Raw genomic sequence first — 24,900 nt, 5'->3', positions numbered from 1 at the left:
TCGACCTCAAGTGGCGATTCCAGAAACTGCAGTTTCTCGAATGGCCATTTCCTAATTCACAATAAAAATAAATGCAATAACGCTGGCATTTTTCTTTGTACTCTTAATGTAGATAAAGTGCCAGAGTGCATAAAAATATAAAACTAGATCTTATTTATTGAAAGAAGTGCAGATGGAAGGATCTATAACCTCACATTTTTTCTTGCAAAATGGTCTGTTTAGACCATTTATTGTCATTTATTTACTATTAGGTGATTTCCGCGTTAATATTCTTTGTCCGTTGGATAGAAAAAACACATAATTATGCATCCCAATCAATTTATGATTGCATTTAGAGTAGAAATCCATCATTACAATATTTTTTGTGTTTTGAACATAATTCTGTACGAGTTATTAAGCGAGTTGAGTATCCCTGGTTTATCTGCTAACTGATACCTACTGCACATTATGGGATGTATTGTGCATGTTCATTTCACTTAGCAAAACACCATTTATTAATAAATGTATACACTACCCCTTGTTTTTATCATATTTATTATCATTGCGTGGATGACAGAAAAGATAGTTTAAAGCCAAAATTAAAAGAAAATATATGTTTTTTGCAACATTTTCAACAAATAAATTTACATAGAAGAAGAAAATGGGCAGTTTAATAAACTAAACAAGTAACATTCAAATTCAAATTTTGGTTTTGTATAGAAGTACTGAAAAAAGTGTTATAAAATGATGTATTACCACTTTTATGAATAATCAAACAGTTTAATTTAAATGTTTACATATCTTTTGTATATTTTATTTAGTCTTTGATGTGCAAAATATATAAAACAATGAAAAACAGAGTCATACATACATCACAGGACATGTCTGCAGAATTTATACAACATGTGCTACAGGCTGACGAGAGTTTTGAGTTGTAAATACTGAGCTTTGTGTCAGCTTTACTGTGAGTGAGTTTATAATATTGCAGTGTTTGTGCTCAGGGCTGAGGTTTAGACGTTCTGCTGCTGGTGTCAGCCGTGTTTGATATTTGCTGCAGGTGGTGTGAGCGGCGGTCAGTCGTCGTTGTTGCAGTCTGTACACAGAATCTGGTCGCGGTCGGGGAAGAAGCCGGAGCCCACCAGCGACACAGAGCAGCGCGAACACTTAAAGCACGGCTGGTGCCACTGCCGGTCCTCAAAGGAAACATACTTCCCATCCCCGAACCCTGAGAGACACAAATACGACGCATGATGAGCGACTAATGAAGGAATCTTTAACTGTGGGTGGAAAATTTAATAACAGCCCTGCAGCATTATGGAAACAACATAAAGAATGTAAGATAACATCAACAGTTGGCAGAAACAATAAGAAAGCGCTGCCAGTTCTGTCAACATGCTGCAATCTAGTTCACAGCTGTGGTCAAAAACATCTAATTAAAGTTCTTCTCTTAAAGTTCTTAACTCTGGCACGTTTCTTTGCCAACATTATAAAGAGATGAGATAAAGATGATAATGAACCCGCTGAACTTGTATTTCTGCATTGTCTTTTCTGTAATTTTCTTGCTTCTTCATGCTCACTGAAAGCTAACGTGTGTAGAGTTTTTATGAGATTATAACATCATGTTTTTGTTGGTAGAACAATGAGACAGTCCTGATTGATTCAGTCTGTGGCTTGTTTTCAAGATGTTTGTCTACACACTGTGTCTTTAAAGCCTCTTTAGAGTTTAACAGTGAGTTTCAGCTCATTGTTGAACCGTCTGGCTGAAACTTTACACTTTGGGTTCTCTCTCAAAGCTCTCATTTGTTTTCACTGACAAAGCTGTTAAAACTCGCCGTACACCACCTGCTCTGCTTCAAACAGCAGAACAATTCAGTCGGTACATTTACATGATGTCAGAAAAATTATTGTGTTAGCCTGACTAAAACTGGACTTTTAAAAGACATGTTAACATGTTAGTCCCACTGAAATCATACTAAGTCAAATTTCTTGAAGTCAGACTAACCCAACCAAGATAATGCAGTTGGGGATCAATTTACGCTCTTATGTTATGCCTCAGTCGGACCTGAACTGGCCTTGGCATTCATGCTCCATAGTGCCCTCCCCGGGCTTTGATTCAGACGTCAAACAGCATAAATTTGCAAAAGAAAGCCGGGAAAACAAAAGAAGACGAAGAAGAGAGCACAATAAAACAAGACAAAGGTAAAAAGTTAATGCAGATTATGTACGCAATCAGAGGAGTTGCAATAGAGTAGGCAAGGTAGGCAATTGCCTAGGGCCCCGAATTGGAAGGGGGCCCCCAGAGATGGCTGATATTGGTCCATATCATGACAATATGATGGAAACCTTTTAGACACTGCAGCAACGACAAAATGCCAGGAATCCCCCTAATGGGGCCCCCTACTGGCTGTCGCTGTCTAGTGGCTAGAGGGGGGCCTCCCAGAGACAGCTGACAGATGCAGCAGCACAGAGGAGGCGTGACTTCTGCACTGTAAGGCTCTGAGATAACATAATCTTCTCTCTGCTGCTTAAAAGTGGTGAGATTGCAGCTCACAGCAACTGAATATGGACCAGTCTCTGGCTTTTGTTTGATATCTAGCGTCTGCTTAATTTGTTGTTAGTGCAGTTAGCTTATTTACTATATTATTTGAATGCCACTGTCATACTGAACGTACTGCTGAGCCCGTTCAAACCTTAAAACTTAACTTGTTAAAGTGGCAGCGTCTGCCTTTCCCAAGTAGGATCGAAATTGCCTTCATACACATGAAGGATTCAACAGAAACATCAAAGCATGTGATCTAGCGTTAGTGTTTGTAGCGTCACTGTTTACTGTTAACTCGCCTGACAAATTAACAAAACTGTAGAAAAATTACTGCTAATAACTGAAAATTAGCAGTTGTTTTTTTGGACAATAAAAAGAAACCACAACACAAAAAGTGGATAAATGCAAACCACAAAGAAAGGATCAGTGAGGATTTACAACCTGAGTCACCTGACTGCCTATACCTGTTAGCTGACGATAATTGTTCTGACATTTTATTGATAGTAGATCATCAAGACAGACAGGATTCACAGGGAGAAAACAGGAGATGATAAACAGCCACAGACAGGATTGAACCAGGGATGTTTTAAAGCTTTTCAATGGTTGTGTTATCCAACAGACAACGACCCTGTGCTCCTGCACTCTGCACTAACCTGTGATGGCCGTGTTGCAGCCGGCACATTTTTTGGCGTACAGGCTGCTGAAACACTTGACACAGTACGGACTCTCCCCCTGCGAGGTGAAGGGTTGGCCGGCCAGCGGAGCTTTACAGCCCGTGCAGAGAAAACACTCTTTGTGCCACACCTCGTCCTTGTAGGTCACCCCTCCTTTAGTCAGAGCCTGGAGCACACAAACACAAACTGTTCCAGGAAAACATGTTTAATTTTAAGATGCGTCTTTTAGAGATACCTGGCAGCATTTTGGTGCAAATTTGGCTTTTTTCTTTGGCTTTCTACTGAAGTGTTTGAGCTTAAGGTGGTACTCTTTTATGTACCTATGACTGCTCATGTTTATTACTCAGTTCTTCGTGTCACATATTCATCCTTTAACCCTGACATATACATTGTACCTCTGTTATGATGCCTAATCAATTTTAGTCTATCATCTGATGATCACTATGTTGCTTCATTCTCCTGCATCCAAGTCATGTAAAACAACTATACATTTTTTTGTTGCAAATTGAATATCTTTGGGTTTTTGGGCAGCCGTTCGGATAAAAGACATTTAAAAAGGTCACTTTGGACTCTGAGAAACTGTGATGATTTAAAGTTCTGAACCGATTAATCAAGATCCCACTTCACCTTTTTGCAGTGGCTGCATTGAGGAGCCACCCTGCCCTCGTAGCAGGGCACACAGTAGTAGTTGTTGTTGTCCGGGATAAAGGCCTCGGCGCCGATCGGCTTCTCGCAACCATGACACACAAAACAGTCCTCGTGCCACGTGGAGCCGCCGTATTCCAACATCCTCGACCCTGTCAGAGGAGAAAAAAAGAGTGGGAGCAGATGAGCATGGAAACTGAGATGATGTTTGTTGATATTTTCCCGGACATGTACAAACCCTCTGTGTCACACGGGGCATTTCTTTGATCTCTGTGCAACTGTGCTGAAAATACAAACCGGAATGAAATCTGATAGCGTTCACACGACAAAGACCAAAAGTGATGATTCAGTGTGACGGCTAAACCTGTTTTCACTCCTGTGCCGCAGAAATACTTCAGCTTATCTTGCATCAAAACAGTCTGACACACTGTAACAAAGCACAGCATCCAAACACTACTTTATATATATATATCTTTTTTTTCTTTTACAGTGTTAACAATTTCATTACAGGCTGCACTGTAAAATCTGACAAGTTGATCTTCCTTAAAAAAATCTTGGAAAAAGATTGCCTTGAAAAGGGAAAGTAAATATACCTACTGATCTACATTTATGTTAACTTTATATCTAATTGTTAGGTTTAGTCAAAAAGTATTTGTATTGACGTAATTTTGTGAAGTTGTTGCAACTTAAATAATGACAAGTTGAAGTAACTTGTTCTTTCTAATTTTTAGCAACTTCAGTAAACCAAGTTAGTCTGACTTAACTTGATCATGGCAAAGAGGATTTTTCCAATAATGAAGTTAGGAGATCTGCAAGTTCTGTTTTGTTAACATGTTAAGAAAATAAAAATATGAGTTTGCAAACAGAAGAATACAGATATACAGTACAGCAGAGTAAACTTGCTTTACTGAAGTTGTTAAAACTTAAAAAAGATTGATTTAATGAAATTTTGAATGAAATTTGAATTTAATGATTTTTTTAAATTGCAACAACATCCCCAAATTAAGTAAATATAACTACATTTTAAGTCAATTCAACAATTAGATATAAAGTTAATATTAATAAAGAGTTATAGTTACATTTATTTACATTTTTCAAGAAATGATTCCTTTTTTTTAAGTAAAATCAACTTGTCAGATTTTACAGTGTGTTTGTCCACTCCCATAAGAAGCACATGCTCCTCTGCAGAGAGGTCAGTCATGCCTCTGAGTTCCTTTAATCACAGGCCTTGTTTTACGACTTTTGGGACCTGAACTGCAGCCCAAAGGCATGACGGTGTTTTGAACTCGGCTGCACTGTTCAGAAAACGGCAGAGCAGCTCTTAAAGGCATTCCAGGCCGAGCAGAAACTGAAGAAAATGACTGCTCAGTTTAGAAAAGAACTGGTGAGTTATGAGATCCCACAGTACCCACAGGCCCGGGTAATTCTCAGTCATCCGACACCGCTGCTGCACTCGTGTCGTCACAGCGCCCCCGAGCTGAAAGATATTTTCAGCAGAGCAAGGAAACAATCATCCTGCCACATCTAAGCTGTCACACCCCGGATAACAAAAACTCATTAGCCTCTTTATCCCCAAACAGACAGGGTGTGAACTTTCTGACTATCTGAGCGATTACTCAAAGATCTGACCCAGAGGAGGTTTCTGAACTCGGTGTTGGACGGATAAAGTCTTTATTGTAGCTGTACCTGGCATGACCGTCTTGTCGCAGGAGACACACTTGGAGGAGAACTCGTTGCAGTAGCAGTCGCTGCACACCAGTGCATCCTCCTGGCTGGTGAAGGGCTCGTCTGCCAGAGAGCGGTCGCAGCGGAAACAGCGAAAACAGTGTGCATGGTAATATCTGTTCTCATAGAAGAGCTCCTGGAGGAAGAGGAGAGTCAAACTGAGTGACCAGTGAAACCAGTCAGGATTAAAATGGACCTATTATAAAAACGAACACTCAAAGGTATTTAATAAACACATTGTTCTAATTTACTTTATCCCAATTTTAAGGCATAGTAAGATAGAAGTCAATAACTTGTTTACCAAATGCAGAGGTCATGGTAAGAGACATGCGATAATAAAACTAAATGGACATGTTAATGGAGAGAAGCCAAACAAAAGTCCTCCCCAATATGAGAAGGATATTCAAATTAAGTCAAGTGTAATTAAACACATCTGGCAGAAAAAATAAGACTAACAAGAGCAGGTAAAAGAGACAAACAAGATATGTGAGACAAAAAAAAGTTTTTGTTGTTTGGGTTATTGAAATTTTTAAGAATGGAATCGCGAACACATATTGTGGAAGCTTATGGCTTAAAAGTTGATTTAAAGGTTTACTTTGCAGGAATTCTTGGTTACTGTTCGTAACAGTATCGCCAGTGAAAGTGAAAGCTAACCCCAGAGTCGCTCTTTCATCACGGTCTCACTCCGCAGTCATCACATGGTGATGGTTGGTTAGTGACCTTCCATGTCAACCTATGACGTTTTAGGTATCCTTGCCGTATCAACCTATGACGTTCTGAGTACAGAGTGAGAACAGGTTGGGTAACCATGTAATGTGAAGACTGCAAATGCGCCTATGGGTCAGGTGGCTTGGGAGGTCCCACAAACAAGCGACTTCCATGCAGGAGTCCAGAGTTCATGTTCTGTGTGTGTGTTTTCTATACTTTACCATGTGCCTCTTTTGCCTAAACCTAACCATCTGTGACTTTGTTCCAACCACAGTGACAGTCAGCGCTGTTGTGTGAACATAGGGACCATGCCACATCATCCCACCACACGTGCATTTGTTGACATCACCGTAGAGGACCCAGAACGTCATAGGTTGATGTGGAAGGTCACTGACGGGCCGTCACTGTTTGACGGGTTCAGCATGAGAACGTGTTGTCTCCTTTACTATGTTTGCTGGTTTTTTTTAGGTGCTGTGTCCACGACTTGCATTGCTACCTCTTGAATGCGTGTTGCTCACAGTCTACTGGTCGCTACCTTTTTTATAAAGTCCTGACCTCACCAGCGCGCTGTGATCAGGACTGCCCCAAACACAGCAAAATAAGGTCACACCCATATTAATATGTTGTTGTTTAAAGATGAAAATGATCTCCATATAAACAAGTAGCACGGTTTTAGAATTCATCCACAGCAACACGCCTGAAAATGGGTATCACACGACCATTCATGTACACTGGGCATGCGCATACGGATGCAAAGATGAAACAGATTGTCCATTCTGTAATTGGTTGCGTAGTTACAGAAAATTTGGATGAGGCCAAAAGTAAGACCAGTGATTTCTTTTCTACGCAGTCAAAGCACTGGAAAACAGATTGGGAGTCGTTACAAAGCAAATGGTACTGCTGCCAAGACAACAGCATGGAGCGTTATCCATCAGCAGAGAAGCCATGGCAAATAGAAAAGGAGCACCCACATCACAAATCACAAAAGGCATGTAGGCGTAGCTATAATGTTTTTTGTTTGACATGTCCTGACTCATAAGAGCCAATCAGAAAGTGAACGTTGTGCTTGTGTCATTGTTTCCAAAAGTCTCAGTTTTCGAATATCCAGAGAAAAGCTCAACCCCAGAGTTTTTTAAACTAAAACAGATTAAGTGTTTTCAAAGGTCCCCGTTTTTTAATATAAAAACGAAGATTATTTATTCCTCAGTAGGAATCAGTAGGCTTTGGCTGAGAGCCACAGACATTGTAGGAAAGTCAGATTTTAGGAAACCGACTATTGTTGCTGTTGGTTTTGATGGTCTTCTGGCATTTGTTAATGACAAAAAAATATGAAACAACACCAGCTTTATCCTTTGACGGTGAATAATATGGAAACGTTTTACCCTGAGCTGTAAGTTAATAAAAACACTTGATATGTTTTTGTTCCTCACAGGGAGATTCTCTATTTGCTGCCTCCCATCTGCTTGGAGGTCACGGTCAACCACAGGACTCAGTTCTCTGTATTTTGGATGTTTGCCGACAAAGTTTCCGACTCCCTACGACACCCTGCTGTCCGCCAAACAGAGGAAGAGTTCACAGAAGAGTTGAGAGAAGTTTTTTCTTCATTGATATTTTCTTACAAAAAATCAGCATAACCCATTTGTGCTTTTTTCTTCTAACAGCTGCTTGTGTTCCAGTTCATCTGCAGTTCATGGAGCTCCGTGATAAACGGCCGACATTGAACGGGTGGGTGAAAAACTTATTTTTGAGGCGTGGCGTTTCACAATAAAAGAAACAACTAAAGCAGAGGGACGGAGGAGAAGGATGAAGGATGAATGTTGTTATGTCTTGTGCGGAGGAGGGACGGCCAAAGCAAGCAGGAGCGTAATTTACTGCCAGTCCCTCACAGGGAGCCCATAACTCACAGGACGCTGATGGCCTCATGGCGTCTTTGGGTGTTTCCTGCAGGACAGCATTTTTAATTTTCACTAACTCAGGCTTTTAGGAAACTTAAAGGGGATTACAGACAATTGGTGTTCTGGAAAGAGAGAGAGTTTTCCAGGAACGGCAGCTGGTTTCTAGAAGCAGTTAGAAAATTCATCATAATGCAGTCAGATGTGAACAGTTTCAGTAGGGGAAGTACTCAGATCATTAAATTTAATAATTTTACTTTTATTTTACTATAACTTTTTGGTGTTTTCATTTTCCTAAGTCTGTATTTATGTTAGTTTTTATGTGTTTTGCCTTATTTCTTTCATGAACCAGCTGGCCACCAACATCAATAGTCGTTAATATTTGGTTAAATTTAGGTTGTGACATCTGATGCGAAATTCAGCTGATGTATAATAATGACGACAGATGACATTTATATAGTTTTAAGTTGTGTTGTTAAATAAGCAATGTTCACGTACCAATAAAGTATCAATAAATAATAATAATAATAATAAAGTATCAAAAGTGCTTGTTAAAGAAGAAGAATGGTCCCTGATAATGTTATATTCCTATTCATTATGATAATTTGTGATTCATAAACTGCATTTTAACATTGCAGTGGGTTTATATACTTAGGTACTTGGGTAGTTTTATTTAAAGCAATACATCATAGTTAGGATTGGCAACTGTTTTTATATTTTACACTTAATAGATGGTGAAAAGGCAACCAGACAGCGTTGGCGAAGGGAAACAACATGAAAACAAAAAGAAACGGAAATTATTTAAAAGAGACTGGATTTTCACCATTATTGTCAATACATTATATGGCAACACCCCTATGTTTTATAAAATATCTTAGATATAATTTATATATTTGCAATTAATTCTTGATCTTGAATCTTAGCTTTCAAATATTAAAGTCAAAAGTACAATGCAGTGAAGTGTAGTGAAGCAGAAGTATAACGTAACAGCAAAAAAAGTTAGTTTAGTAAATACTTTCGACCCCTGTGTGAGTAGAGCTCACCTTGGCATTGTGGCTAATTATTTCTTTACACTCCTGGCAGGTGTTGGCGTACAGGCGGTCGTAGCAGGGGATGCAGTGAGGTTTCTCCTCCACCTGGATGTATTTGCGTCCACACAGGGACTCGTTGCAGTTTTTGCAGTCGAAGTTGTCACTCATGATGTCTTTCTTCAGGCTGAAAGAATTCACAGGCACGATTTAGCATTCGCTATCAGTGAGACAACAGCAGAGGGAAGAGGAGGAGGAGGAGGAGGAGGAGGAGGAGGAGTGAGATTAGTGGGACAGAGAGAGAAAGCAGGGAAAAGGGAGGTAGACAGTTTTTGGATATACAGCTGGGAAATAAAGACCAACAGAAGAGACAAAAATGGGAGTAAAAAGACACATTATAGCACTATAGAGAGTTTTTTTAAGATATTAAAAAACACTCTGTGTGATAGATTACTAAAAAAAACACTGATAGTGCTCGATATTGTCATTAAATTAAAAGCAGTTGTAGAATAGTGAGTTTGGAGTCTTGAACATAGACAATTTTGGACTTACTGAAGTTTTTTTGAATGATGGAGCATAAAAATTCACACTGAAGTAGTCGAGTCTGGATGTTCCATTAATCAAAGATTCGGAGATGGCCAGAGTAATGTTATATGTTTAAAGTGGCAAAGGACTGCTTTGGGGCTATTAATGTGATTTATGGGGTATTTGAAATAGCAATCCTGTCTCATAGAAATTATGCTTGCATGTTACTAAACTGCTTTCTGGATTCCATTTTTTGGCAACGTAATCGCTGCCTTGTTTAACAAATGGGAGCACGTCAAGGATGAACAGGAGAGGACCAAGCACTGAACCCTGGGGAATGCCACAGGACAAAGAAGTAGCAGCAGAGGAGGAGGTGTATATTTTGCATATTAACTATTGATATCTGCCCTCTTTATATATTTGCACTCTTTCCTACTTTTCATAGCAACTGCTACACAACTATTTCACTCAGGTTAAATGAAACTCTCTTATCTTGAGGAGGAGTGCTGCGGTTGATTGTGTTAAAAGCAACAGTGGGGTTTAAGAAGATAAAAATCTGGAGATGATGAGAGTCTGTGAGGAGGAGGTTAATGGTAACTTTAAAAACTGGGTGAATCATATTTAGATTAAACTTTAACATGCAAGAAAAGCAGATGGGCTACCAAAAGACATCATATTGTAGTTAAAAGTTAACTGTTGATGAAAAATGTTTCACATCCAGAAGGCAGAGAAAAGGCTGAGTGATCACTTTAACTCAAAGTTGATTTATATTTGATAAGTAATGACAAAACCACTTGTTTCCTCCTCTTTCCTCCACTCCTGTTTCATCATCACTCACCAATAAGTGTAAGCTTATAATGTCTGCCCCTCCTCCCCCTCATTCTTGTATGAAACCCCCTGCGGCGGTTTGGCATTGAGAAAGAACGACTAAACAATATTAATTGTTGGGAGCTGAACCGAAACAGCATTCTCTATTTCAAAGGATCTCTTGAGGGCTTTTTAATCTTTGTTTGGCCTGCGTTTAAAAAGGGAAATACTACTCGATTATCTAGTTTATTCCTTTTGTCTACAACTTTCTTTCAAATACAGAACTTTCTCCTGTCACCACTGACAAAATAACAAAACAAAACATGTTACATACTAATTTTAACCCCAAAACATTGTTTTTTCTGACCATGTTTTTCTTCCCAAACCTAACCACGACTGCTGTGTATCACATACACATGTTAAAGGATGAGTCCACAGAGATGCAAAAGGGCGCCTTTGGAGTCGGTATCACACGAAAGAGGCATGAGAAATTATATTTGACACCCTGGGATGGGAACAGAATGACTGACCCTGAAGCTGCTAGGTAAATAGTAAATTTAGATCAATCAAGGCCCTACAAGAGGGAAAGTAGCATCAAAATTAAACGAGAAATTAAAATTAAATTAGTTAAAATTATTTTGAAAATTAGTCTTTTCTTAAGAGACATGCTTTGATACAGATTCAGGATAAATGCGACTCAAAGGTGATACTTTTGGTGGTTTTAGCTGAATAGTTTTTGGCCCGTCAGGAGAGGAACTGAGAGTCACCGACAGCCAGCAAGAAATAAGAAGCATTATTGACACAACTGATGAGTTTTTGTTTAAAATGAACTTGTATGATTGAAAACAACATGCTCCAAACTGACAACACTCAGCAGGCATGATTTTTATCATAATTTGTAGTTAAAAAGATGTTAATGTATCTAGTTATTTTTGCAAAGTTTGTTAACTGTAATGTTAACAGCATTTCTGTGAATGTGTAATGTTTATTTAAGCCCTGATTCACACTGAAAAAGTCACTCTAATGCTGTTGCAAAATAAAAAAAGGTTTATGGATCCTATAGACTTCTAAAAAAAACTGTCACTTTTTAACCAAAACCAAGTTTTAATCTGGACAACTTTTGGCAAAATGTACCGACATGTCTGAAGCAAGCAGCAACCTCCAAGGAAATGAGATGATATATGTCAAGAGTCCTACCCAGTATTTGTTGAAAAACCTCACTGCTTACAGTAAATACACTGAGGCTCTGGGCATCGGTTAACTTTGGGAAGTGGCCTGCAGTAGCTTCCTTTTTTAATTTAAATAAATGAGTGGGTTGAGAGCTGGTGGAGCAGAGGAAGGACAGGTGGAAATCAGACTGGGCACACTGACAATAACATCATCCCCATTATGACTGAACACAGTGAGACATTAGCAGGGTATGTGACCCCGTGTTCTGCAGCGGCAAACGGAAATGAGCGAGGAAATGAAGTGTGGGAGGTTAAAACACCCTCCTGTGGAACAGTTTAGACGGAGCAGGCATGACTTAGGGAGATATACACAGTGTGAATGAAGATTATGGATAAACTTTGTGGACTTTGGGTATATGTTCATGCTCAGGATCACAACTTCTGGAACATTTACAAAGGCAAGACGCTTAAATATTTCACTTGGAAACAGTGATTGTTTAAAATTTTCTCGCCTATTTTGGTCTCAGAGTGGCTTTGACGTGTTTTTGTAATGTCAGAAAAGAGGAGGTGGGTTCAACAAAGTGCAGCTGAGAGACCGTGTGGCTTTAAAATCTCCCTGAGGGATCAAGGAATGAGAATAGACCCCCCCCCCCCACGTCTCCTCAGAGGTGGAAGACGTCACCGGCTAAACGATGAAAGGACCCAGAGCTCGGTGCAAAGTAATGAAGACCACTTGTTTTCTCTGTCTTCTCTTATTTTTGTGGTTGTTACAAGCTGGTAAGAATTAAACGTCACATTTACAGGTACTGCGCTTCATGCTCGGTAACCTCCAAGTATTTGCATCTGGTCCGCCGAAGGAGTCAAAGTGAAAGAGCAGTTTACATTCCTCGTGTCTGACTGCTATCAAACATTTTGTTTCTTATAACCAATGATGCAGCAATTTCAGATAAACATAAAAAAGATAAACACAGTCTGTTCTCGGTCATGTCCTGAAGCCAGATCTCCCTCTCCTCCACAGACCTTTTCTCCCAATGCCATGTTAGCACAACAGCGTGGACATCCTCATGCATCCCTCCCTGCAGATAACAGCTTCCTCTTACAGGGCATCAGGCCGGGTCAACACAACATGAGGACGACCAAACTGAGAGAAAACATTACATCCTATGTCTGTTTTCTGTCAGATTGCTGTCTGGTTGGGGAAATCAGCCCCACTCCCCTCCTAAAACGTCTAAAGAAGTTCTGGGTTTCTATTCTTGTCTGTCCATGTCTACGATGAATGCAGAGATAGAACAATGGTTTTCCTTCCGGACATAGTCTTCCCAGTTTTTGAGCTTTATGTTTCTCTTCCTGAGCCACAACATCTGTGAACACATTCTGTGGTCTCCAGCTGTTGTCTGTCATCAAATTCTCCTTTAGGCGTCCAACAGGGAGTTCTTATAGGACAAAACACGACAGCGTCTAATTAAAATCCATCATTGTTGAAAACAACATGTTATAGCTCCTATAGGACAGACCAGTGAAACTTTATGGGGGATGAGGTCACTTTAATAAGTATTTCGCTGCTGGAAAGATGGTCCTTTCATTAAACCAGGTGGTCTACGCATTATAAAGATGCAAATACTTTTGAAGTTGGTGCTATGTGACCAGAGAAAACAGAGAAAAGGGGCTGTGGCATTTGCTTTTGCTCAAGAGGTAGAAAACCTACAACTACCAGAATGCACTGCGCCGCATCGGAACCAATAAACGCTCCCGCTGATGGGTGATGTAATGCGAATTCATCTGTTTTGACATCAGAAACACGATGGCGGCTGGCTGGTAATAAATTATCTCGAATTATAGTTAAACAGTAAGCTAAAATCTGTTTCTCAAAACACCACTTGAGGCGAGAAATAGGCAGTGGCGTGAAAAAATCTTGGTTCATTTTTTTTGTCAGAACTGCCCAGTTTAAGTGTTTGATCTCAGCTTAGTCTGAGTTTAAAAGTTGATCTGCTTCACTACTCATACAAAAATTCAGAAGTACAATCTGTATTTGTAGCAACAGCCTTAGGGCCAACAAAAATCTGCTGGATGGGCAGTCCCTGCTAAATTAGTTTAAACTAGTTTTAACTATTTATTTTGAGGCTCTGACAGATTTAATACAGATTTAAACTAGTTTTAACTAGTTTAAACATTTAACAATCAAACAATAGTTCAAAAAATGTTACAACACAATACATTTGCACGTTATTATTTAGCAGATACATTGAAACTTTATGTTTCAACAACGCTGTGGTTAACATGTTCGATTTGGGCGTAAAACCCACTTGGTATTATGCCCAAACAGCAATGGCTCGCTTAATTCCAACTAAATGCATCACTCTTGAACAATGACCTGCAGCTTTTCGGGCGTCTCACCTCACCCTACACATCATCCCCTCCACCTCCCGATAATAAAGTCGGCTCATATACTATGTCATTTTAGCTGTGTTCTCAGCAGCTTTTTAGGCACCAAACCATGGTGTTTTGTAGAGACCAATCTGTTTTTCCAGTGGCTTTTTAGACATGAAAAGCTATTGTTTTTTTATTAGACATTGCTGATTTTTTCTGCCACCTTTGTGGCCTCCAAAGTAGGTATTTTAAGCTAAAACATTATCTTTTCCTAGCCATATTTAAGTGATTTTGTGCACATACCTGCTACATAATAAGGTGCACATGTAATGCATCTGTGGTTTGCAGAAATTTACAATGCAAACATTTTTTTTTGGCAATTGTGTTGCATACATCTCGCTTTAGAGTCACGACTGACTGCAAATAAACGTCTGTTTAGAATCTGTTAATCTTCACACCATCCAGACTGTCTGATATTAATATGAGCCGTCTGACTCACATGCAGTCAGCGCCTTCTTTAGGAGGCGTTCACTTTACTCGACAGGTGTCCTCTTGGATTACACCCAAGAATACTTGTCGCCCCTGTTCTCCTTAACACGAGACGTTAAACCAAACAGTCATCCATCCTGTCTAAGTACTCTCTCTCTGGTAGCATTGCTGCTGAAACTATTTAAACCCACAATTCACCTTGATGAGTGGGACATGCTGGATTCTTCTACACCGTCTGTCCCGGTGAGAGATTTACAGGAGTTACTTGGCTCCAAACACTTTGTAGTGGCGGCCAAATGGCAACTATGTCCCAGGATCAAGCTTCTGTCTCATGTCCCTTCATGGCTCGCTGCTGTTTAACTCCTCAACAACCTGGACAGTTTCTTACGACCGGAGCCAGACTCTCTCTGCTGCTGCTTCTGGGTGTTAGTGTTTATTTTCCCCCCATCGAGGAATTTAGACTTCATGTCTGAGGTTTACAAACCAGATTATTCCATGATGAAAACTGCTGTCACACGTAATAAAATCCAGTGGAACAAAATATGTAGGTAAGTATTAAATCTGTCAGAGCCTCAAAATACTAATTCATGCATTATAAAACAGACCCAGGGCCTTTTTTTTTGGGGGGGGGGGGTACTTTCCGCACACACCACTCTCTCTGCTTTAAGAGACTTTTTTTGACTATTTATATATATTATTGAACCTACAGTCACCGTTTTCCATAGGTTAGGACTTGAGTTCCAAAACTTGATGACTTCAGACTGAATCAAAATTGCAATTTCTCTTGCACTTTAACATCAGTCAACAATCAACATCACTTCACTTGGATTTACTTGGAATACTTGATAACTTCCTCCCAAGCTCAAAAATTCAAAAGTGTGTCGTTTAAAAAGCGTGCCACAAACCAATTCATTTTCTTTTTATTCCCAGCAAGACACCTAATTCCCCGGATCCATTTTGTTCGAACTAATCCGACAGCATCCAGTCAGGTTACAGCAGAGAACGGTGAAGAACTTATGCTACGTTACTGAGCTGCAGTTGGAAAAAATGATACCAAATCTAGGTGGATGTAATGTGAAATGTGAACATTTTCTTCTGGCGACTGGGCAGCATTTTCACAAATTCCCAATATCTCTGACTAGGAAATATAACTCGAAGGCTTTGTCATTTTTCCAATGTGGTTGCTCGTAAATGATCAGTGCTGCCTGTTGTGACTGTAAACTTTCTAATGCTTCACAATCACTGCTTTCTCTTTTACTGTAACGCTCATTAAATAAAACCCAAACTGCGCGTGTGGGTTCGTTTAAAACAGGAAAGCGTGTAATAAAGTTGGCTTTTAATTACCACCCCTCTTTTACTGTTTATTCCCCCTGAAATGGATTAGGGTAATTTAACAGCCTGTGAAGCTCAGAACAGTCCTCATATTGTGCGACTGGCCGGGTTGCATAACCTGGATTTGGGGAGGTGAATGAGAATATTGACGGCGGCACAATACTGTGTGGAAAATGCCAACAACAGAGGAGCCCTGCAGCAGTGGAGGGAAAGTGACACCCTCACGGTTTCAGCTACAAACTGTTACAGAAAAAAAAAAGAAAAACAAGGCTGGTCTCTTATGGCTGTCAGTTGACTGCACTGCCTTTCATCCCCTGTACAAAGACGCTCAATGTGGTGCGGCTTCCTGCAGATCACAAGGCTAATTTCAGCTGCGCACACACAAATCATCACGGACAAACATTGTGCACTTTGTTGTCGCTGATTAAAGATCTCATCAGGATGAATTGCTGCTTCTTTCAAACAATGACGACATTTTGAGATACTGAGTTGGCAACATTATTTGGGTTACTTGAACACAAAAATCGCTGCAGTTTCTTTGGTGAAATCCTTTTAAGGTCAAATTAGAGTCAAAGATTTAACTGTGTCATTCTTCAGTTTATATGATGTCATGAATGATCTGTTCAGAAAATCTCTTCACTCTAAATTCCACTTAATGTAACATCAAACAACAAATAAGCGGTCACATTACGGGAATAAAGAGCTCTCAGAGACAGAGTATGTGTCTGGCCTTGTTTTGCAAAACTTCCTGCAGATCACATGCTGTATTTCAGCTGCATTCACACACATAAATACATCCAACAATGCGTATTTTGTTGTCTAGATCTTACCAGGATGAATTGCTGTTTTAGATACTGATGCTATCGTGAGATAGAGCCGGCAGATCTGTATCAGGATCTTGATTAATGTGGAAAAACAGCAGGAATTTCTTGTAAGGCTGACTATCTTTCAGCTTCATTTAACCCATTAAAAGCTGAGCAAATAGATTTGATTTATTTCCAACACACGGGTAGAAGGTAATGAGCAACTTAAGAAGAAATGACTTAAAAGTTAGCAAGAAATAAGTAAATTCTTTTAGAAAATAAACCAAAAATTAGTAAAAGTTAGTTAAACAAACAAAAAGAAAACGACCTGCAAAAAAGGCTTTAAAAAAATCATGACAATTCTTTGACGTAATTTTAAATATGTAACTATGATAATTAGGGATCTCGTTTTCTAGATTTTTTTTATTAGTTTTATAAAAATTATTTCTTGAATCTACTAATTTCTTGCCATTTGTAGGACATTTCTTGACAAATTGCTCTTTTTTTCCACCAATCTGGTTTGATTTCTTTTGAAAATATTGTTGGAAAAAAAGAAATCAAACCCATTTTGTCAGGGTTCAAAGGTTTAAATACTTGAAAGGCACCTAAATGCAGCACAAGAAAAGTGAGGGCGGTCTGGGTTTCAAAGTGTTCACTTAATGTCAAGTTATTATAGAAATCTCTTCAGTCACATTGAATGTTACTAAAATCGTAATATGATCATTATCAGTGGATTTAATGATTCAAAACTTGCTACGCTATGAGCCTATAACATCGGGGAATCAAGCACCTTTAAAGAAAGTCTGGTTTTGTTTTATGAGTCTCCAGCTGGCTCTTTGTTTATGCAGGGAAACAATGTGGGCAGCAGCTGCAGTTTCACCTCGGCTGGCGTCTAATGAACTGACAAACAAATCACAGTCAGATGACAAGTACACAAGTCACCACCATGCAAATTTACACGGTGATCTCACACAGTAGTTCCTGGTACGGGGTCACAAGATGATGGACCCATCCACCCTGAGCTGCCTTTTTCACTCTTTATGCTACGTCAGCTGTTCTGAACGTCTAATGTGAAAGGGTTTACACTGGAGTTGGTTGAAAGCCTGGTGGGTCTCATAGATTCTGTTTAGACCTGTTATTAGCGTGCGTTTTGGTGATCCAAACTCAATGGGACAGCCGAGACATATCGTTGTGTGCCTATCATGCGTGTCCAGCTGTCCACTTGTGATCAGATATTGTTACCGTCTCATGCACGGATTACCAAACTGTTGCTCTGTAGCACGCTTGCTATGCTGCGTCCATGTGATGTTGGAAGGTCGTGGTTTCTGAGTTAGGAAGTCGCTCTTCCAACTTCGTTACGTTTATGTGCTTTGAAATCGTAAAGTGCATTTATGACGTCACATTGGCAACTTGTGTTACAAAATAATGTAATTATCAACACTAGTATACTCGCCTGGCATGCTTTATAGTTAAACATTTGCTTGCTTACTACAGCTAATAGATGCATATACTAAATGTGCAACTACTAAAAGTAAATAATTGTTACTTGGAACAAAATATGTAATTTTGTACCGTAAATTGTTGACATTGTTTCCATGCTTTCCGCCATTTCTGCTGCCCTGAAACAACGTGGCAACTCAAATTTGATCAAAAATTTCCAAATAATTATAATAATAATTATGACTCCTGGGGGCCTCTCATGTGCTTGTTACTTGAAAAAACAATATTTCCGAGGAGCACATGAATGTAGCACTACTCCCGTTAGCAGTTGTGTCAATACAGCTGCAGATATCGCTGTCAGCAGAACTCCACACGTCTCCTTCCACAGGTCAAAACACTGTAACGCAAAACACTATATCTAACCTGACATAAAATGGGTAAGTTACAGATCTTGTCACCAAGTAACCCACCACATCCTGCAGTAACAGCGTAGTCCTTGTTGGAGACGCATCAAAATTTATTAATTGGCACAAAACACAAAGTAGAGCTGTGGCTGATGGAAATGTTGTTAGTTTTGCAGGTATTTGGTCATAAACCAAAGTACTGGACACATTTTGACCTGATGGTGCTAGAGGGAAAGTCCAAGACTACCAGAATTATTCCTCTGGGGAACTCGAATGTCTGTTCAAAATTTCAGTTCAATATATCTAATAGTCATTGAGATATTTCAGTCTGGACCAACTGACAGGGTGATAACATCCAGAACTAAACACAAATGTGGCTAAAAATATTTGTGCGGATGACGAAGAAAAGAATGAAAGTAAAAAGGCAGATTAAAAGGTTTCAATCAAGCACCGTTATTAAGTCTCTTAGATGGAGTACCTTTAGTCGAGTTACTTTTGGCAGCTTAGTTGTTGCACTTGGATTAAACTTGCAGACGAACACTGACCAATGCAAATAAACAGTCAATATTAAAATACAGACAACTATCCTCAAAAACAAACACACAAGTAAACATATTTTCCCATCAGCTGCCAGCTGGCGTTGGGCAGTTCGAGTACTGGGTGTTAACGCTAACAGATGTTTGTTTTCTGAGAGACTGGGCCTGCTGTCTCTGTTTCATGTTGGCTGCTGGATTTATTTGACTTCAGAGAGGTGGAGAACTGGTTTCGGACTCAGTTGATTCAGGAGTCACTGTTATCAGATCAAGAAAAGGTTCAAATTGAACTTCTACACCTAAAAAAAATCCAGATATATGATTTGAAGGTTTTGATCAACTGGAGATGAGGTAGCAAGTACATTTTTCTCCAAACCAAAAAAAGCTCTAATGGCAATGGAATAGCAGTCTATTGCCTGTTTTTAGTGGGTTTACTGCAGGTTTACAAGTGCACACACTGATTTAGGTGAAAAAGGGGTATTATATCTATCTTGCCAAAAGTCAGGTGATAAGATTAATACCACTTTCATCTCTTTACAGTAAAACGTTTAGTTTAGCTTTGCATAAGTGAGGAAGTGTGTATTTTGTGTGTGTGTGTGTGTGTGTGTGTGTGTGTATTCGGAGAAAGGGACCGGAGAGCAATGGGTGTTTGGTTTTGGGATGATGAGCTGTCGGAGATGAGGGCTTTTTTTAACGGGACATTTTCTGGACCTATGGGTCTTCAGAATTCAGGCCTTTGGATCAATGGTCAGTCCCCCTATAGCTCCAGTGTTATACTTAACGTATTATTTTTCTAAAGAAACATTCCTGGAGGAGAAAAGGTCTGTCATGTAGACCCCTAAAACAGAAAATGTTTTTTACACTTCAGTTTTTGAACTGATTTTAAAAAGTAATCAAAATTTTTATTAGTGTTGCTGCCTTTGGACAGAAACAGGTTAGCTGTAGTCTCTATGATGTCAAACTGCTCCTGTAAAACTCTCCCCAGGTTGCTCAGCAGAAATGGGAAATGGAAAACACAGCGTGAGACTGACTCATGATTAGACTCTTTACAATCCCAAAAATCATCTCACTTTGACTGTTTTATTTTGTTTCTGGCTCCTCTCCAGCAATTGTACACAGACGCAACCTTCGCCCAACGCAAGAATCTCAGAGGAATGCAACTGTGGTCAAAACGTGGCAAAATCTTGTGGTGGAAGAAGAAGAAGAAGAAGGGAAAAAAAAGCAAACAAGAGAAGCATTTTTTCTTCCGCCCTCTGTTTTCTAAAAAAAGACAAAAGTCAGGAATTCCTTTCTGTGCAAAACAAAAAAATAATACCCCCTCTCAACACGTAAACACATTCACATGCAACCAGAGCTGCATTGTTTCTATGAATGCATTAATTTCACCCAAATGGACTGGATCATGATGGGAATAGTGTGCGGTGATGGAAACTATGAGCGGTGCCGGAGGAGGTGGAGGGATGGTGGTGGTGGTGAGGGGGTTTGCTGAGTCTCCAGAAGAAAATTTGTAATCTGAAGTAGACATGACATCAGTCTAACTCTACGAGACTGAATCGCTTGTTAACATGCCTGATTGCATGACATTAAGCTTTTAATTATCGAGATATGAACCGTTATTTTGTGCAGCCGAGCCAATTCAAGAAACATTAAAGCAAAGGGATTGTTTCCTCAAAGGTCTCCTTGTTCTCCTTTTCATAAATCCCACTTGAAAAAGACGGGGGCTGCAGCACTTATTCACAGTATCAGTTACTCACTTTGGACCCTGCTCAGGCCCCCAGCCCCCAAAAACATCCACTGTTTCCTCACTCTAAAGAAAGAACATCCTTTCTGGTCCATCCTGGATGTGGGGGGTCACATATTTGGCTTGGAAATATACACTTTCTATTCAGTTGTTGTTTATAAAGTCCTCGTTGATGATAAGTCTTTTACAAAGGTATTAATATATCAATTGTATTATATCAAGTCATTAAAGAGAGCACATTTTTGGTTGCTAATTTGTAAAGAAACTCCCAGAGGTGGCAGGTGTTTATCTTTCAATTTGATAATAATGCACTTATAAATGTTGGTAAAGGTCTATTAATAAATGCTCAAGATTCTCAGTTTCTAACAAGCAATCAAGTCTGTAGTTTTACATCTTTCTGACTATTTTAAGGTCCAGTGTGTAGGATTTAGGGGGATTTAGTGACATCTAGTAGTGATGATTGCAGATTGCAACAAGCTGAAACTTCTCCCGCTTAGAATTTTTTCAGTGTTTGTTGTTCAGGTTTTTACCGAGAGCAGAATTACCCGCATTCAGTAAAACACTGAATAAACTGTTTTATATTACAAATCAGTGTTTGTCCAATAATGTTTAGCATGTAAGCAACAGGCCGCTGGCCCAGCACCTGCTGATGTGTGCTCATCTTTTTTCTAATCCAGATGTTTGGGAGGATTTGCCAGTAGCTGAATTTTCCACAGAGGTCTCTTTCTCTCCGAAACAAACAGACCAGATGACTAAAACTGGTAAAAACACTGAATAAAGCTGTTTCACTTTTTTTAAAAAATCTGTTTCCCGACACTATTGTCACGGAGGGGCTGCTAACTATGGCAATGCAAAAATACGAATGGTGCTATTTAGAGCCAGTATATTTTTGGTCCATTCTAGGCTACTGCAGAAACACAGCGGTGCAACATGGCAAACTCCGTGAACAAGGACCTGCACCGTGGATGCATTAAGAGACATGGATACAGCATTCCTATTAAAGTTGCTCAGTGGTGCATGAAGCCAAAAATGCTTCGCAGTATGAAATGACCCACATCTTCCGCATTGTTGGGCCCACAGAGCAGTGGTACCCAACTAGCCCAGTCCCGGATTTCTCTGTAGTCATAAGTTCATGGTTCACACATTATATATTACCATGTATTCAATATAATTTCACAAAATGTAAACAACAAATTAGCTTAGAGTGCAAGGAAATAAAACAATAATCAGAAACGGCACTTTAAAAGAAAAGCTCTGTGCCAGAAATCCACTGTACTACAAAATAAGTGTGTTTTTTTACAAACTTGATACAGCCATGAGTCACCTGCGGTCCATTCAGAATGGAGCCATGACCCACTTTTGGACCATGACCCACCAGCTGGGAACCACTGCAATAGCGCACGCTCACTGGAGACTTACAGCAGCAGAGCGTGGCCAAGCAGCTAACGTCTGGTTTAGTGCTCTGCTAACTTGGGGATAAAATGATTTAATCTTACGCCTTTTCTAAACTTTCAAAATGTTATCAGACCAAATGGCTCACACCACGATGTAAGACAGGTCATTTTGGGGGGTTGCGATGCTCAAAAAAGTGTATCCACTTATTTACAAAAATCTGCTTAACAATGTAAGTCAATGGCAAAAAGTCTTTTTGGGCCCCATGGCATCACGTGAAGGACCTTGTTACTGTAATTTCCATTTGGATGCTATGTAAAAAACTGGCTTCAAAGCCTGAGGCTGTTTCTGGAGGTTTGACCTGCTCCTTGTATGGATATAACAATTCATTCAAAGGTAACAAAAACACAACAATTCATATCTTCTGGTGATTAAACACAAAAGAAAACATACTTATTTTATGCTCCAAAATCTTACATACTGGACCTTTAATAAGATAATTTGCAGTACTTTCTTTCCCACCTTTTTAATAAATGAGTGGTCAAATATTCTAACTACTCAAAGGGAGTTTTCAGAGCCTGGAAACCCAAAAGTTGATTTCATTTATTGCCTTAAATTAACAATTTATTAAGCATTTATACAGCTATCATTTGTAAACCCTACATAGGGGCACTTTCATTGCATTTAATTTTAAAGGCAATCTGTTAAACTAATTAAAACCGGGGGAAAAAATAAGTTTAAAAGACATTTGACGCTTCATTAACGCGCAAAGTAGAGACAGGTGAGGATTTGCGCACGCCTCAGGGGAGCACACATCAACATGTGAGGAGGTAAAACCACCCCAAACTCACCATAACACACTTTACATTCACTTATCTTCTATGTGTTCGCATTAGAAAGGTGTAAGTATTTCCCATAAATCGTGTAGATGTAAACGTACCTCTGTGTGCGCAGCAGCAACCTCTGGAGATGCTCTCAGGAGTCTCTGGTGCAGCGTCTCCGCTCGTGCTGCTCCGGTGTCTAAAATGACAGATAATTAAATCCTCGGTGAAACTCCTGCGAGCTGCAGACTGACGGCTTTCCACTGACTGAAGCATCTGGTGCGTAAAAAACTGAAGTATTCTCTCAAACACCGCCCCTTTCTCCTCAGTCTGTCTCCACTCCCTCTGTCTGTCTGTCACCTTGTGGAAAGTTCAAGCTGAAAAAAAGGTAGACTGACTGTGTTTTTTGGATGTAATTGAATATTTTAAACACACAGTAGACTTTTTGCTTCCAGCTGCAGATGTAAACCATTTTATTATCTCTCTTAATGGAAAATCCCTGTAATAATCTCATAATAGGAGCTATTTAATGCGCTCTACAGCATTTTAATTTTACATAAAAGTCACAATAATTTTGTATTGTATATATATACAATATTTGTATATATAATATACAAGATATTTTTTGAATAATGTTTGTACAACATTGTTTTAACGTGTTTTCTTACACCCAAAAATGAGCATTTATAAGCAGAAGGGCAAGGCAGGTTTATTTGCATAGTACATTTAATACAACAAGGCAATACAAAGTACTTTAAAAAGCAATAAAATATAAAACTACAGATTTACAATAAGAGTACAGAAAAAAAGGTATAAAAAGTTAAAATTAATTGCTAAATTATTTACATTTTTTAAGAAATAAAATCTTAAAAAAATAGCAAAAGTGCAGACAAGAGGTGCAATGATTAAAAAATATATTAAAAATCAAGTCTGAAAATAAATTGGCAATCAATACCGGATGGTGTACACTGAAAACCCCAGGCTGTAGGATTTAGGGACACCTATAAGGACAGCTCTAAGTGTTTACTAATGTATTTGCCAACAAATATTATAACTATTCTATGTGTACAGGTAATGAATGGTTGATAATAGAAACACAAAAAATCATGTGTTTGACATAATTGCTAATTCAAAATTCACTTACAGATTACAAATGAATAAATACTTAATTAACAAATATTTTTAATGAAATTAATGTGTGTATACTGCACATTTTATATTGGTAAAATGTCATTTGTCTGCTTTATATATTTTTAATTACTGTATTTGTATGTGCATGTGCACTAATTGTATGGAAGTGACAATAAACTGATTCTGATTTAAACTACATTATAATGTGAAATAGTTGTAAACAGTATATCCATACGTCTTATGAAGGTTAAACAGGGGGAGTAAGTAAATTTCTACCATGTGGCATCATTTCTCTGCACAGTTTCCATCCATCACACGTGGATGAGGGTGCTGAGCAGCAGCTTTAAACCCTCCACACTTTCTGTATTGTGTTTCACTCTCCGGTCTAACGTTTCTTCTCGGCTACACGACATTTTTTTGCGGTCAGGAGCAAACTGCAGGGTCCCGGGAAAAGAAAAAACAAGATATCATTTTCCCTCTCATTGACCTCCATTTTCCACAGTGGTGAGCAGGAGGTCTGGGGACGATTAGAGGCTTCAGCTGCGGCTCCATCCTGCCACTACTCATTAAGTCAGGATGGACGCTACATGTGTATATGAAGTGATGAAGGCTGCTCAGTCGTGTGTGTGGCATTTTTAAGCTTATTCACATGCTAATGGGCTGCTGTTATAGGTCTCAGAGTTCATGCTGGAGGTTTTGTTGAAAACATTAATGTTTTGAATTATAGCCCGAGTTGGAGTGAGGATAAAAGTTCAG

At 39.2% G+C, this 24,900-nt stretch overlaps 1 protein-coding gene and 1 long non-coding RNA gene across 2 annotated transcripts; one reads left to right on the top strand and one right to left on the bottom strand.

The window, feature by feature from the left end:
- Positions 1 to 515: 515 nt before the first annotated feature.
- LOC121958238 (four and a half LIM domains protein 3) lies at positions 516 to 23,293 on the bottom strand. Its single transcript, XM_042507119.2, has 6 exons — positions 23,133 to 23,293; positions 9,206 to 9,377; positions 5,524 to 5,698; positions 3,820 to 3,989; positions 3,172 to 3,358; positions 516 to 1,204 (listed from the first exon to the last, which is right to left on the bottom strand). The coding sequence occupies exons 2-6, from the start codon at positions 9,359 to 9,361 to the stop codon at positions 1,053 to 1,055; spliced, it is 840 nt and encodes a 279-aa protein (XP_042363053.1). The 5' UTR covers positions 9,362 to 9,377; positions 23,133 to 23,293; the 3' UTR covers positions 516 to 1,052.
- On the top strand, positions 5,645 to 21,500 carry LOC148186672 (uncharacterized). The gene is made up of 4 exons (XR_015779455.1): positions 5,645 to 5,783; positions 7,703 to 7,852; positions 7,932 to 7,995; positions 20,166 to 21,500. It is a non-coding gene; the product is annotated as an uncharacterized LOC148186672 (long non-coding RNA).
- Positions 23,294 to 24,900: the final 1,607 nt, after the last annotated feature.

The sequence above is a fragment of the Plectropomus leopardus genome, chromosome 17, assembly GCF_026936395.1.
Source record: "Plectropomus leopardus strain MGB_pleo_1.0 chromosome 17, ASM2693639v1, whole genome shotgun sequence".
Taxonomy (NCBI): Eukaryota; Metazoa; Chordata; class Actinopteri; order Perciformes; family Serranidae; genus Plectropomus; species Plectropomus leopardus.
Note: the sequence above shows the minus strand (reverse complement) of the source record. Positions and strands in the feature narration are given on the sequence as shown.

Excerpts from the sequence above, each read along its gene's own strand:
- LOC121958238 (XM_042507119.2), bottom strand. The coding sequence starts at position 9,361 with ATGAGTGACAACTTCGACTGCAAAAACTGCAACGAGTCCCTGTGTGGA. Across the intron at positions 3,990-5,523 it reads CGACAAGACGGTCATGCCAG|GGTCGAGGATGTTGGAATAC; the intron begins GTACAGCTACAA and ends CTCCTCTGACAG. Across the intron at positions 3,359-3,819 it reads AATGCAGCCACTGCAAAAAG|GCTCTGACTAAAGGAGGGGT; the intron begins GTGAAGTGGGAT and ends TGTGTGCTCCAG.